Source organism: Xiphophorus hellerii, chromosome 14 (assembly GCF_003331165.1).
Source record: "Xiphophorus hellerii strain 12219 chromosome 14, Xiphophorus_hellerii-4.1, whole genome shotgun sequence".
NCBI lineage: Eukaryota > Metazoa > Chordata > Actinopteri > Cyprinodontiformes > Poeciliidae > Xiphophorus > Xiphophorus hellerii.
The window spans coordinates 4,825,087-4,838,921 of record NC_045685.1 but is presented as its reverse complement, the minus strand read 5'-3'; the positions used below and the strand labels follow the sequence as shown (position 1 = coordinate 4,838,921).

General features: G+C 37.7%; 2 protein-coding genes across 2 annotated transcripts; both read right to left on the bottom strand.

The window, feature by feature from the left end:
* Positions 1–1,205: 1,205 nt before the first annotated feature.
* Positions 1,206–13,532, bottom strand: LOC116733492 (uncharacterized). Its single transcript, XM_032584345.1, has 9 exons — positions 13,413–13,532; positions 12,871–13,020; positions 12,480–12,561; positions 11,472–11,638; positions 10,942–11,053; positions 10,167–10,250; positions 9,601–9,752; positions 8,673–8,784; positions 1,206–1,366 (listed from the first exon to the last, which is right to left on the bottom strand). Exons 1-9 carry the CDS (start codon positions 13,495–13,497, stop codon positions 1,273–1,275), a joined length of 1,038 nt encoding a protein of 345 aa, XP_032440236.1. The 5' UTR covers positions 13,498–13,532; the 3' UTR covers positions 1,206–1,272.
* Positions 3,143–6,228, bottom strand: LOC116733493 (uncharacterized). Its single transcript, XM_032584347.1, has 6 exons — positions 6,119–6,228; positions 5,022–5,201; positions 4,781–4,871; positions 4,277–4,401; positions 3,879–3,975; positions 3,143–3,777 (listed from the first exon to the last, which is right to left on the bottom strand). The coding sequence occupies exons 1-6, from the start codon at positions 6,201–6,203 to the stop codon at positions 3,696–3,698; spliced, it is 660 nt and encodes a 219-aa protein (XP_032440238.1). The 5' UTR covers positions 6,204–6,228; the 3' UTR covers positions 3,143–3,695.
* Positions 13,533–13,835: the final 303 nt, after the last annotated feature.

Below are 13,835 nucleotides of genomic sequence, written 5' to 3'. Positions count from 1 at the left end.
TCCATGTAAATCTGTACATAAGGTTATAATGTGGTTCTGACCCAGTTCTTCCAGTTACTGCATCAAAAACACAAAAGTTAAAAATTTCCCAATTTCACTCATTAGATAGATAGTTATTATCTGGCTCATATTTGCTGCAGCGCAGATCCAATGCTGGGAATAAACAATCTGTAAACTCTATGCAACTGAATCCGCCGTCGTTATACTAATCGTTGCTCTTCTGTACAAATTTTCCACTTTTAGATACTAAAACGTAATCACTAAACCAGTTATAAAAACCAAAATAGGGAAAAACGTAATCAAAGAATGAGTCCAGAAAAAGAGAGAAGAATGATACAGATTACATAAACATGTGTTTGATGTACAGGTTTACTAAATAAGTTGTGATTAAAACTTTTTGCTCATAATTGAAACGGAATAGTGTGGAAACATGGAATGTGAGGAAAATGTTGACTCGTTTCAGACTGATTATCTTTTGATTCAACTTTTAAAAAAAGCCTATTAGCTTATATAACCAGATACATATAACTAGATGTAAACACACAAGACGTGTTGTGTGTGTATAATGGATTTATACAGAACGGTTTGTTTTGCTAAGGATGATTGAAGCTGTATGTATGAATTATCTTATAGGAGACTTTAGATGGTAAAAATCAGACTTCATAATAAATTAATTGCATTGATATCATTTAGAAAGTGAAGAAATTGTGACATTAAACATTAGATGTTAGCTCTGTCTTCTTCCTGCTCCTTTTTGAACTGCATATGGAAGTTTTATTTGTTTGATTATCATAATTTCTTTTTTATCTGACATTTTACCAGTTTGAAATAAAGATTTCAGGCTGTTTGTTTCTTTGAAATTCTCGTCACTGCTTCTCTCTTGGCCTAAAGTTGAATGGAACTGTAATGCGTAGACATTTTGCAAAAGTAAACCTGCCTTCCTTTCATTTTACTGTTAGATAAATGTTTGATTTTATTTAGCAGAAAAACAGAACCTGATCAAAGTCTTGTGTGATTTTCTTCAGTCTGAGCCAAAAGCACACCAATGGTTTAAACATTAAACCAGCAGAGTTTAATGAGAACAACAACCAGTTGTTGTACAAAGCTTTGAAAAGAAATGATAGAAAACCAAACAATGATTTTTACTTTAAATCAAAATCTTTGAACCATAAGAGCTCAGATTAAAAAAAATAAATAAATCCTGATCACTTTTCCACATGTGCTTTATTGTTCTTCACATGATCTGATGAAGCAGAACAGACGGCAGACCCTTTAAAGGGATATGTTCTCCAGATGCTCAATAATTTTCTTCACCCACAGTTGCTGTCCATCCACACAGATCCTGCGTGCCCTGCTTGTTATTAAGCTGAAAGAAAAGAAATGCATGTTATTTTTTTTTCTAAAAATAGAAAATAAAATATGATTCCAGACTTTATCATATAACCTACCATGAACAGAAACCCAGTTATCAGTACTTACATAATTCCACTTATGGGGCAGCGAGGATCAGTTCTGTAATATGAAGAGACGAGATTTTTGTTCACTGGGATTCTGAAGAATTGAAAGCAGCAGTCCTCGGGAGCACTTGGAGCTGAAAACAAGACCATTAGACTGGTGAAAGTCTGAGTAAATAAAAACTCGTCTCTGCTGCAGATATCAAACTGTTGAAACTGACTGCCTCCGTTTAACGGGCAGAATGATGTCAGCTTTCTGTTTTCTAGGACAAGAACAGCGTCAGTATTTTCCTCATTCACGACGAACATTGAATGAATCATTTTTGAATTTGCAGCTGTTGTTGAAAGCAGAATCTAGAGTTGATTTAGGATCAAATGATTAAATTAATCCCACTATTTAAATTATTTAAAATCTTCCAGTGTAATTAATTTATGACAAATAATTTGGACAATTTAGAGCTTTACCAAAAAAACCAAACTTGTCTGATTTCAGGTGGAACTCTTTCCATGCGTCTTTGTTTCAGCAACAAGTTGAGGTTGAAACAAATTCATGATCCACACAGAACAACAATGATATAAGAGAACTTTAACACGTTGTCAACAATGAAGCAAATTAGAAAAGAATGAGCTGATCTCTCTTTTTTTTAACACCACCAATATTCAAAAATAATCTTTATCAATTGATCTTACCATTAGAGTGACACGGTGGCACAACTAAGGAGATCCACAGAACGAGCAGCAGAGCCGCACGGAGCTGAAAAACCTTCTGCATGTTTTCTGCAGCTCCTGTCCAAACTAAAACACACTGTAAGGAAGAAGACTCTACTGCAAACTTTACACTTTACCTCTGGTTGTTGCTTGTGACTCCTGAGCAGGTTTGGATTACTGAGTTGTGTAACCACAAAACCAACAAACTCCTCTGCAGAATTGAAAATGTGGTCACAAAGATCAAACTTCACAGATTCACCTTTAATGTTACCAACAAGACAAACAAATCCAACCTCGGCAAAACAGGAGAGGATGGAATGAAGATTTCACCTCTGCAAAGCTACACCTGCTTTATTTTCTATCATTACTCACACTGACAGTCCGTCCACTCAGAGTCCATTCAGGTGTATTTACTCTAATCCGTAGCTCAGACTGACTGCAATTCCTCATTCAATGTGACCATTTTTAACATTTTACTTTGTAAACTGACCAATAGAGGCTTTATCTTGGCTGGGTGACAGATTTCCTTAGAAACTCAACACCAACTGTGAAACCCACTCCCCTCACTTCTCCTCTACTTAGGATTGTTTGTCCTCCAGGCTGTGTACTAAGCCTCATACTGTCTGTCTGCCGTTTTTAAAAAAAATTTTTTACCAGGTATCTGCAGAGATGAATGATTGGTTTTATGGAATCCTCCACAGCCGTTCTCAAAACACTCAGAGAAGGTTGAGCAGAGGCTGAAACTGAATTCGTTCCGTTTCTGAGGCAGTTTTACTCCATCACTGTGTGACTCAGCAGCTTTCCTCCAGGTGGCGCCAGATGAAAATTGGACACAATAACAACTAAACTCAAACACAATATAAACAGCAACAAAATGATGCCCAGTAAACAACTGATCACTGAGGATAATATTCAGAAAGTACTTCCCCCCTGCCATGATGCCCCTCCCCCTGGAATCAGGCTGGGAATCGAACCCAGGGCCTTCTTGCTGCAAGGCAGCAGTGCTACTAACTGCACCACTGTGCAGCCCTGGCCTATTTCCAAAAGGTAAAATTTTCAACTTTCAGCTAATAAATCATAATCTAAATCAATTACAACAGGAAAAAACATGAGCAAAGAGCAGAACTAGTTTCTACAATCAAATTTCAGCAATTCATTTCTTCACAATTTGCATTTCACTGCTTCCTTCTTGGCTTAAATTTGAACATGATCATGTGCATAAACACAACACAGATGAGCTTGTCTTGCTTAAAGCTTCCATTCCAATAATCAATAATCAAAAATCAGTCATTTGATAAAACCTTTATTAATGAAAAACACAGCCAAAGAAAACGCTCATCTTTTTTTTTTTTTTCATTCTTAGCCAAAGAAAGCACACTACTGCCACCACTGCTGACAGTTGTACAAAATTTACAAAAGAATATTTAGGAAAACAAACAATGATTGTAACTTTAAAGCAAAATCTTTAAATTTGTCCTTGAGTTTTCAGGCCTTTTTGACTGTTAAGTAAATTCTGAACAAAGTTGACGGATCTCAGCATAATCTTCGCAGGCGAGTATATAACCAAATGTGATCTGGACTGATGCAAAACATTTTCTTGGTTCTAGTGACCAGCCTGTAGAGAGAAAACAATAAGAAAGCTAAATTATAAGAATAGTTCATGTTAACTGTGGCTGATTACACCGTTTATAATTGAAAGCTGCATCTTTTACTTACACAAAAGCCTTCAAAGAACACAGCTCTGTGGTTCTGAGTATTTGCGTAATAGTTGCTACAGATATTTTCCTATTGGTAAACTTGATGCAGCACATGTCTGGAAACATACATTTGATTGGGAAATCAACTGAGTAATAAGCTGGACAAAGATGATTAGAAAAATAAAATACATAAATGTTTTTAATATAAATGCTGAAAGGAAAAAAGGAATCAATCAATCAAATTTTATTTGTATAGCACCTTTCAGCAACAAGGCATTTCAAAGTGCAAAGTCATAGGACACACAGTTGACATTACATTTTGCACATCAGATTATTGATGAATGTTTCATGATTGTGTTTCAAAAGCAACTCTAAACAGTTGGGTTTTTAGTTTAGATTTAAAGAAACAGAACATACCAGTATCTGGAAAATTTTCGCATGGTTGAGGAACTCTGGGTGGAGTTTTATTTGGAGCCATAGCAGGCTGTGGACCGATGCTGCGGCTCACCTCGGAGGAACTCGGTGTGTGTTCATCCAAGTCTCTGAGAAGATTTCACACGATCCAAAAACCTCATCGATCATCATTCATAACATTTGTTAAAGTGCTGCAAAATAAAACTTGAGCAGAGTAAAATAGCAACTTTGTCTCATCGCTGTAGCTTCGTAGAGTCGTCTATTATACAAGTGAGAGTTTTTTGTAGTTCATTCATTTTACCCTCTGTATACCACATAGTTTCAGGACCCGACCAGAACCCTGAGCTGCCCCCTGCTGGTAAAGTGAGATACTGCACCCATCGTTTAGGAAATTCTTTGAGTTTAGTTCAATTCAAGTGTTAAACAAGAAGCTTTTTTTTTTTTTTTACATGAATTTCTTCCAAACTCATTCAATATTTCAAAGCAAAGCAGCAGGAAATGACTCACCTATTGGCTTCATGATCAGTTTGAGTAGACGGGTTGTTCTGGTCAGCTGAGCCGAACATTTCAGTCTGTTTGAGGTCTTGTTCTGCAATTACTGCAGAAAAACACACATTTGTAAAATCATATGAAAATATGTAGATTTGCAAATAAAATAAAAATTTAAAGCAGCAAATCAAACCAAAGTTTGCAATGAAATGTGTATTTTTATCGTTCAAAAATTCTCAAACAAAACTAAAAGTCTTACCAGTGAGTTCTGTGATGATGTTGATGTCCTCATCTGGTCCCCTGGCTGAAGATTCAGTTGATGTCCACTTCGTGGCAGAAGTGGACATCAAGTCCAGTTCTGCCTTCAGTTCTGGCTGAAGGCAGAACTCCATCATGAACGTCTCATCAGAGCTGCTGTTGCTTCTCCTCTGCACAAACACTAGATGTGAAGAAACAAAACCATGTCGTCTCTTGATGGGTTTTAAAGTTGGGCTTTTACAGATTGAAACATTTGGGTTAGTGTCCATAAACTGCAATGGAAACATTTTTTTCACATCACCCGAGTCACATGATCACCAACCGGATGTTGGACGACGGCAGGAAGCAGTTGGAGGATTGTGACGTGGCATGGTTTATAATGACTTATGCATGTGTGATTTTTTAAAATTGCGTTTCTTATTTAACTGAAACGCTGCATCTGCTAAATTGTGTTTTTTCAACATTAGCAGAATGCAGACGGTTTTGTGCACAGTTGTAATGGAAACACAGCTGGTGATCTGTTAGTTCATCTTTATGAAGCCATCCTACCCTCAACGTATTTCCTGTGTTAATTTCCCAGGTTGAACTCGTTACCTACAGGATCAGTGATCAATAGGAAGGTGAGAGGTCAGCCCAGAACTACACAGGAGGGCATAAAGAGCTGGGACCATGTCATACAACAGGAATTTCTTTTAAAGTCTCTCACAGTTGAGATGTACGTACGAAAAAATCTGCAGACATTTCATTTCTTTGTAGATGGAAAAACTTGAGAAATAAGTAGTGTATGAAATACTTATTTTCTCCACTGATTATTGCGCTAATATGCTGTCCTGGAAAAAATAATGGTTCATTTAAAATTATAAAGAGACTTAGGTGAAATGATATTCATGTTCATGATGAATGGATATTAACTTTCTACTAGAACCTGAGAATTTAAGTAACCAAAAGTTAATCTATAGCATTAACTGTAAATGAGATCCTACAAAGGAAAGACAGACAGACAGGAAGTCTGAATGTGACTAAAGACAAATATGTTCAAACTAATGTCACATCAGCAGCATCAACATTTAAAGGTTCCTCTCCTTTAGCTGCTCTTACCTGAGAAGTCCAGATCTGGAGTTAAAAAGAAGGAGATCCAGACGACATTCAGCAGAACCAGACTGATCCAAACTACCTGCTGCATGTTTCTGTCTGCTGCTGATCTCTGGCTTCACTCAGTCAGGAAGCAGACAGACTGTGAACATCTTATATTAGTGTTACAAGATGAACCACAAAGTCAGATGGTTCACGATTCTGTGCCGCCATGATGAACATTTTTTATAGAACCACAAACCTAACAGCAGACATTCTGCATGAGGTGTGACTCGGTGATGCACCAGGGACTGTTGGTTGAAACCCCACAGACTGCTGCTGCTAACTTGAAGAAGAACATATAGAAAGGTTCATGAACATCTATCTGACTTTTAGATATCAGCTACCAACATTAACATGGTTTTCTTTCAAGATAAGACTTTTAATTTTCAATTTCATTGAAGCTGAAAAAAAAACCAAAGCACCAGGGTGGAAGTTTTCCTTCGACATTCCAACCGTAAAATAAAACATTCATACCATCACAACACCAACAATTTGTGCATAGAATAAAACACTTTGCATGCTATCGCTTGTCACTTAGATTGGTTGAGAATGGTTATTGCCCTGGGAAGATAATAGATGGTCTTAGTTGCCATAGAAACCCTATGACACCTTGCTGAGCTCAGAGGTTCAAACTCATTTAAAGGAGGATGGATGCTATCTGCTATTCCTTGCTGTATCCGATGTTTATTCAGAAAAAAAAAGTTGAGACAGAACTTTTTGTAGTTTCCCCACTAAAGCAGCCTGTGTGGTTTTCTGTTTTGTTTATTTGGTCACATTGTTTCATTTTTTCAAACTTTTAAAAGTTTTAGTCTTTACGGAATCTCTTTGTTAATACCAGATCCTTTTTAGTATAAGAATCAGTTTTCTCTGTGCTCTATGTTTCATTCATGTCCTTTTCTCCATTAAACACCCAGCAGGTATTCCAGAAAGTGGGTTATGGAAAACCCTAAGTTCAGGTAAACTCTGCATGTCTTTGAGTGTGTATCACCATGGTAACATAATCAGTGAAGATAACTGACTTTGAGAGACAGTGAGTTTCTAGATGCCTGCCCTCCAGATGGAGCTCTCTAAAACAAGCTTTTCATCTGTAAACTCTAATTATTATTGAAGCAGAAATATTTTTTTCTCTGGCTCACACCCCTTTGAGCTCAGTTCAGATCATGCTTATTTCATTGCACAATGTTTTTATGAAACTTTGAGAACCGCGGGGTGCTGTGGTGGCGCAGGCGTGAAGCACAACCCACACAAGGAGGCCTTAGTCCTCGACGCGGCCGTCGCAGGTTCGATTCCCAGCCTGGCGACCTATGCTGCATGTCTTCTCCTTACCCTCTTATAAAGGCCAATAAAACCTTTAAAAAAAACTTTGAGAAACGTCTCTTAACTCAAACACCTTAGCCACAAATTGGTGTATTGTGGTGCTAAGCCATTGAGTGATTTATAAACTAACAGCAGCATTTTAAAGTATTTTCTCTGAGCTACAGGGACCCAGTACAGTGACTTCAGAACCAGTGTGATGTTCTCTAACTTCCTGGTTTTAGTGAGAACGCCAGCTGCAGCATTCTGTAACAGCTGCAGCCGGAGGACTGATTTGCTAGGCAGACCTGTGAAGACACCATTGCAGTAATCAATGCGATTTACTAAACTAAAGATAAACACAAGGACAAGTTTCTCTACATTCTTGCTGCAACGTAAGTTCTTTAATCCTGGAGATGTTCTTCAGGTGATAGAAGGCCGACTTTGTAACTGTCTTTATGTGGCTCTGGAGGTTCAGGTCAGAGTCCATCACTACTCCCAGGTTTCAGACGTGAGCGCTGGTTTCTAACTGTAATCACTGAAGCTGTGTGTTGAGTCCAGATCGTTCCTCTTTAGGTCCAAAGATAATAACGTAATAATAATAATTTATCTGAAATTTGCATTTCACTGCTTCCTTCTCTGCCTAAATTTGAACATAGCAATGACTTTAAATGCTACACAGAAAAACTTGCCTTTAAGCTTCCTTTTTAATAATCAGAAATCGAAACCATTTACAAAAATTTTTATTGATGGAAAACAAAACCTAAGAAAATGCATCATTTTTTCATTCGTGGTCAAAACAGACATCTGATTACAATCCCTGCTCTAGGATAGTTTACAAAATTTACAAAACAGTTAGTTTTTTAAAAAAAATAAACAATTATGTTACCTTTAAAACTAAATCTTTGATTACTTGAATGACATTATTCTGATACTAAAAACATGATCACTTTGCCACATGTGTTTTATTATTCTTCACATGATCTGATGGAGCAGGACACCGTGAAGTTCCCTTATGGGGCCTTTTTCTCTAGAAAATTAATAATCATTTTCACCCACTGTTCCTTTGGATCCGCACAGAGGTGTTCTGCTGTTTTTGTTATTAAACTGAAAGAAAAGAAATACACATGTTTAGTTGTTTTTTTTTTTTTTTTACCATTAAAACTCAACTTTCAATTCCATTCGAGTAAATCTGAGATTTTCCAACCCAGCTTGCTGTACTTACACAGCTGCACTTGTGGGGCACAGAGGATCAGTCACGTGAAACGAAGCGATCTCTCTTCCGTCGATGGGAGTTTTGCGAATTTGAAAGCAGCACTCAACCGGACCAGCTCCACCTGAAAACCAGACCGCGGCACTGGTGAACATCTGACTGAGCACATAACTCGTTTTCTGCTGCCGTAGAAACCAAAATTGTCCCAAGCACAGCATTTCCTTTCACCAGTAGGTGGCAGTGTGAAAGAAATATTTCATGGACTGTTTGGGTCCAGGAGCATTAAAAATATAAATCTGGGTTTCACCTTGAATCTCAAAGCAAAAAGAATACAAAAAATAAAATAAAACATCTGTTTCAAAGCTTCAGTAACGTTAAGTAAGCTATTGACTGTTTAACTGTGCAAATTTGAATTACAAAAATACATTTGCTAAATGGAAGCAGATCAATTTTAGCGAAACTAATATTTTTCGATTAAAAAAAAGTTCTGGTGCTGGTTCTGGTTCCAGCTGTATCAAAGTGAGAGAATTTTGAAGAAAAAATAACTGCAATAAAAACACTTTTCTCATCACGAGTCACATGATCAACCCAGATGTTACTACTGGAGGAAACGACAAAAGACAACAGGAAGTGGTCGGAGGATGATGGTGCTGCGTGTTTTTTAATGACTTGTCACTTGACCAAATTTACTGTTGTGGGATTTTAATTGTTTCTCAGTTAATGGAAACAATTCAATTACAAAATTGTTTTTTTTTTTGGTTTTTTTTGACAGTAGAATATCAACAACGTTTTGTGCACATTTGGGACGGGAACGAACGCAGCCAGTGTGTTTTGAACAACGAGCACCAACAGAACCTGAATCCCTGTCTCCACAGTGCCAGTTCTGCCTCAGAGATTTTAACTTCAACATAGATGAAAACCTGCTGCAGTAAAAACTCACGTTCTGGTTCTGTTCTGGGTGGGCTGAGGGTGATGTTGATCTTCTGATGTCGTGGAGTCGTTGGAATCTCCTGCCTCGGCATCGGTGATGAACTGACCTCAGAGAGAGTCAGGCTTTTGTAAGGAGTGGACAGAGTCAGTCCATTCAAATCCCTGAGAAATAAAACATGTTTATTCAAATGAGCTTAGTTTAAGTGATTAGTGACTAGAAAGTTAAGAAACACTTGTTTTCAGGAGCTTTTAACAAATGAGTTGGTTTGTTGTCAGTTTTATAATCCTGTTGACTTTTTCTGCGTTTAACATTTTTATTTTGTTATTGCTTCAGATTTATCCGTCTCTACTGTACAGCAGTTTGGGTAAACATATTGTTTTTAAATGTGCTTTATAAATAAATAAAAAAAAGACTGGATTAGTTACAGTTACTGCTGGAAGATGTATGTCCAAATCTTTCATATGAAATTAAAGAAAAAACAAGGATTATAATCAAAACTTTGGATTAATTGAAGTAGAATAATACTGCTACCATAATCATGATCAATTTCGACACATTCACTGTACTAAACGGACCTTGTCTGGAGAAAATAAATAATCCTTTTCACCCAGGATTCCGTTGGATCCACACAGAGAAGTTGTGCCTTTTTTGTTATCAAGCTGAAAGAAAAGAAATGCAAATTATATCAGTTGTTTTTTCTCAAATGAGTATAAAAGTTTAGCTTTAACAGTTAACGGGGCAGTATTATGTGTTTTCTGGGCACATAGTGCCATTTTATAGTTCAATCAAGTAACTGTTACCTTCAGCTGTGATAAGTTGTTATTTATATATTAAATACGACTGAAAAATTTAGAATTAAGCGCCTTGAAATTGGACCTCTGTCTCTTTAAAAACTCTTTCTGACGCACCGCCTTCAGGAAGTCATCACAACATGGCTTTTCTATTAACCCTTTATCAACGTTTTTACCAATGTTGAACTGAGAAGTAGCTCCTACAATGAGCTCAGCTGTTCCACCAGGCGTCTGCTAACTGCTGCTGGCTAGTCTGCAGGAGCTGAGTGGGGGAGGGGCTTCTCTGTGAGGTGGAATCTTGGGAACTGCAGCCCAGAGGAGGAGTTTCAGCTTGAAGGCGGGGCTAGGTCCACCCAGACGAATGGTTGAATGGTTGCCATGGAGATTAAAGGATTTCTCACACATGCATGAAAGAACCAAAGCAACTGAGAAGGGAATAACATTATACCATGATGTCAAGCTCACAAAAGTGGATTTTACGTAGTACTGCCCCTTTAACACTGCAGTGAAACATTTTGTACGTGTTCTACCAGGCAGAAACCCAACTTGCAGTACTTACATGGCTGCGTTAATGGGGCAGCGGGGATCAGTCAAATCAACGGAAGCGATAAGCTTCTTGTTCACGTGTCGTTTCATTAACACAAAGCAGCACTCTTTAGGAAAACCTAGACCTGAAAACAAAACCGTGGCATCGGTGAAAGTCTCTGCTGCAGGTCTGAAAGGGTTAAAGTTGACTCTTCCTCTGATTATCATGTTGATTTCATGTTTTTTAGGACAAGAGCAGCTTGAGCTAAAAATTTACTGCCAATGCCGCACAGAGCATTTTCACTTTGCAGTGACTGTTGAACGTAGGATTTGGTGTTGACTTTGGAGAAAATCATTTAAATTAAAGGATACTTGTGTCATTTCTTTATTGCCAAAGAATTGGATAATTTAGAGTTTTACCAATAAAATGAATTTGCAAGTAAAGCAGAATTTAAATGATTTTAGATGTAATTGTATGTTAACTGCGTGTTTTGCTTGTTGACGGAACTGAAAAGAGGTTGCAGTGGCTTGAGCCGATCAGCTCCACAGTCAGTAAAAACTCACTCGTTTGTCTGACAGTAGTGAGTGGTTCCTGCTGACCGGTTCGGCCGACGTCCATCTGATTTCTGGGAGTTGTTGGAATCGTTGCAACAAGATCAGAGCTGGAGCTCAATCCTGGTGGTGAAGTCAGTCTCTGTTCGTGAGCAGATACGGTCGGTTCACCCAAGTTGCTGAAAAATAATACAATTGTTTTGATATTTGTCAAATCTCCTGTTGCACAAATACAACACAGGACAGCTAGAATTATTCTAATCAAGGCCTTATGAACCAAAAATAATCAAGATACCTCAGAGTTCACTGCAAAAAACACAAAATCTTACCAAGTGTTTTTGTTTAGTTTCCACTTCAAAAACTTTAGTAGATTTCAAATAAGATGAAACTAACTTACTCTTAGCTTTTCTGTGAGATATAAGACCTTGCTTCAAGTCTCACTAAAGATGTCTTATTATTTCACTAATAAGACATTTTCCCATATTGAAAATGAAATAATCTACCAGTGGAACTAGCGCTTGTTTTTTTTTTTTTTTAAATCAATATCAAGACATTATTGATTTAAGCCAAGCTTTCCACTAGAAATTAGACCAAAAACTCCTGGTGAGATTTTGTGTTTTTTGCAGTGTTGTTCAGTTGAAATGCAGTTTAACAGGGGAAAAAAAATCCATCAGGCTCCTGTTCATGTCCGTGAAACGTCAAGTTGTGTTTTCTTAAAAGGATGGTGCTATGTATGCAACTATGACTGCCTATCAAGCTCAAAATAGGTAGAAAAAAGGAGGAGTAAATTAAAAAAATGATAACATTTGCAAAAGTCAAAATTCTTTGACTTTTCGAGCTCAGATGTTTCCTTCCTTCCCAGCAGTGATTCTCTACCTCAGACCAGTAAGAGCTGTTCAATAACTCGCATGTCACGATTTAAGAACGATTAAAAACAGTTCAAAGTGAATCAACCCTGAATGTAAACAGCTGATTTGATTGGGTCCGGTTCTTGGTTGGTGTTGTTATAATGTAACTCACTTCCCATCAGGATCAGGAGCTGCAGATGTTGGAAACTTGTCGTCTGGGTTGGATTCTTCATGTTGAGTTTTCTTTCTGTTCACTGCAAATAATGCAAGGATTGAATGTAGAACTGTATATGTAGTTATATAAAGCTATATTCACATGAACATGTGCAGCCAGTACCTCGTTACTATTTTGTTTAAAAAAAATAACTTGGAATTTCACCTCATTTTGCCACTTGGCTCGAATAGACCTCAGTCGATTTAATTGGGATTCCACAGAACAGCTGTATTTGTTCTGAGATTAAAAATAATCCAAAATAGAGAATAATTTTATGTTTTAGTTTTCTGACAGAGATATCAAAAACATCCAGATCTTCAGATCTGAAACCAAGCCGTCTACATCTCACCAGTGGGTTCTGTGACGGTGTTGACGTCTTCATCTGGACCGCTGGCTGAAGGTCCAGCAGACGTCCACTTCCTGTCAGAGTCCGGCTGAAGGCAGAACTTCGTCATGAACGTCTCGTCAGAGCTGCTGACTCTTCTCCTCTGCACAAACACTGAGAGACACAAAGAGCAGGTCACAAGGTCGCATCCACTCATGTTGAATATTTAATGTTGGACCTGATTTATTTGAACCAAGGCTTCTGCATGGAACTGGACATAAAACATAAACCTGTGATCCACAAACGTTAAAATTCCACAAAGAGGTTCAAATGTATCGAAAAAAATTTCAAAAGTAAAAGAACATTTGATATTTGGTCAAACATTTTTCTGCTGATTATGTGAGTCAAAGTTTTTCCAGATCCTTTTAACCGCCTTTAAATGAGGTTTAACTTAGGAAAAACAGACAGACAGGAAGTCTGAATGTGACTAAAGACAAATATGTTCAAACTAATGTCACATCAGCAGCATCAACATTTAAAGGTTCCTCTCCTTTAGCTGCTCTTACCTGAGAAGTCCAGATCTGGAGTTAAAAAGAAGGAGATCCAGACGACATTCAGCAGAACCAGACTGATCCAAACTACCTGCTGCATGTTTCTATCTGCTGCTGATCTCTGGCTTCACTCAGTCAGGAAGAAGACAGACTGTGAACATCTTATATTAGTGTTACAAGATGAACCACAGCTCAGCCTGGTTATGATGGTTTCATATCTCTCTGCAGCCATGGTGACCATTTTTAGATACAACCACAAAACCCAACAGGAGACATTCTGCGTAACATGTGATTCTGTGACACAACAGGCACAGCTGCTTGCAAACCAGATACATACACTGCTGTTAACAACTTCCTGACATTGAACTTTGGCCTCTGCTCTTGTGTCTCTCAGTGAGGTTTATCTAGAAAGCTTCAAGGAGTAACATCTGACATGTT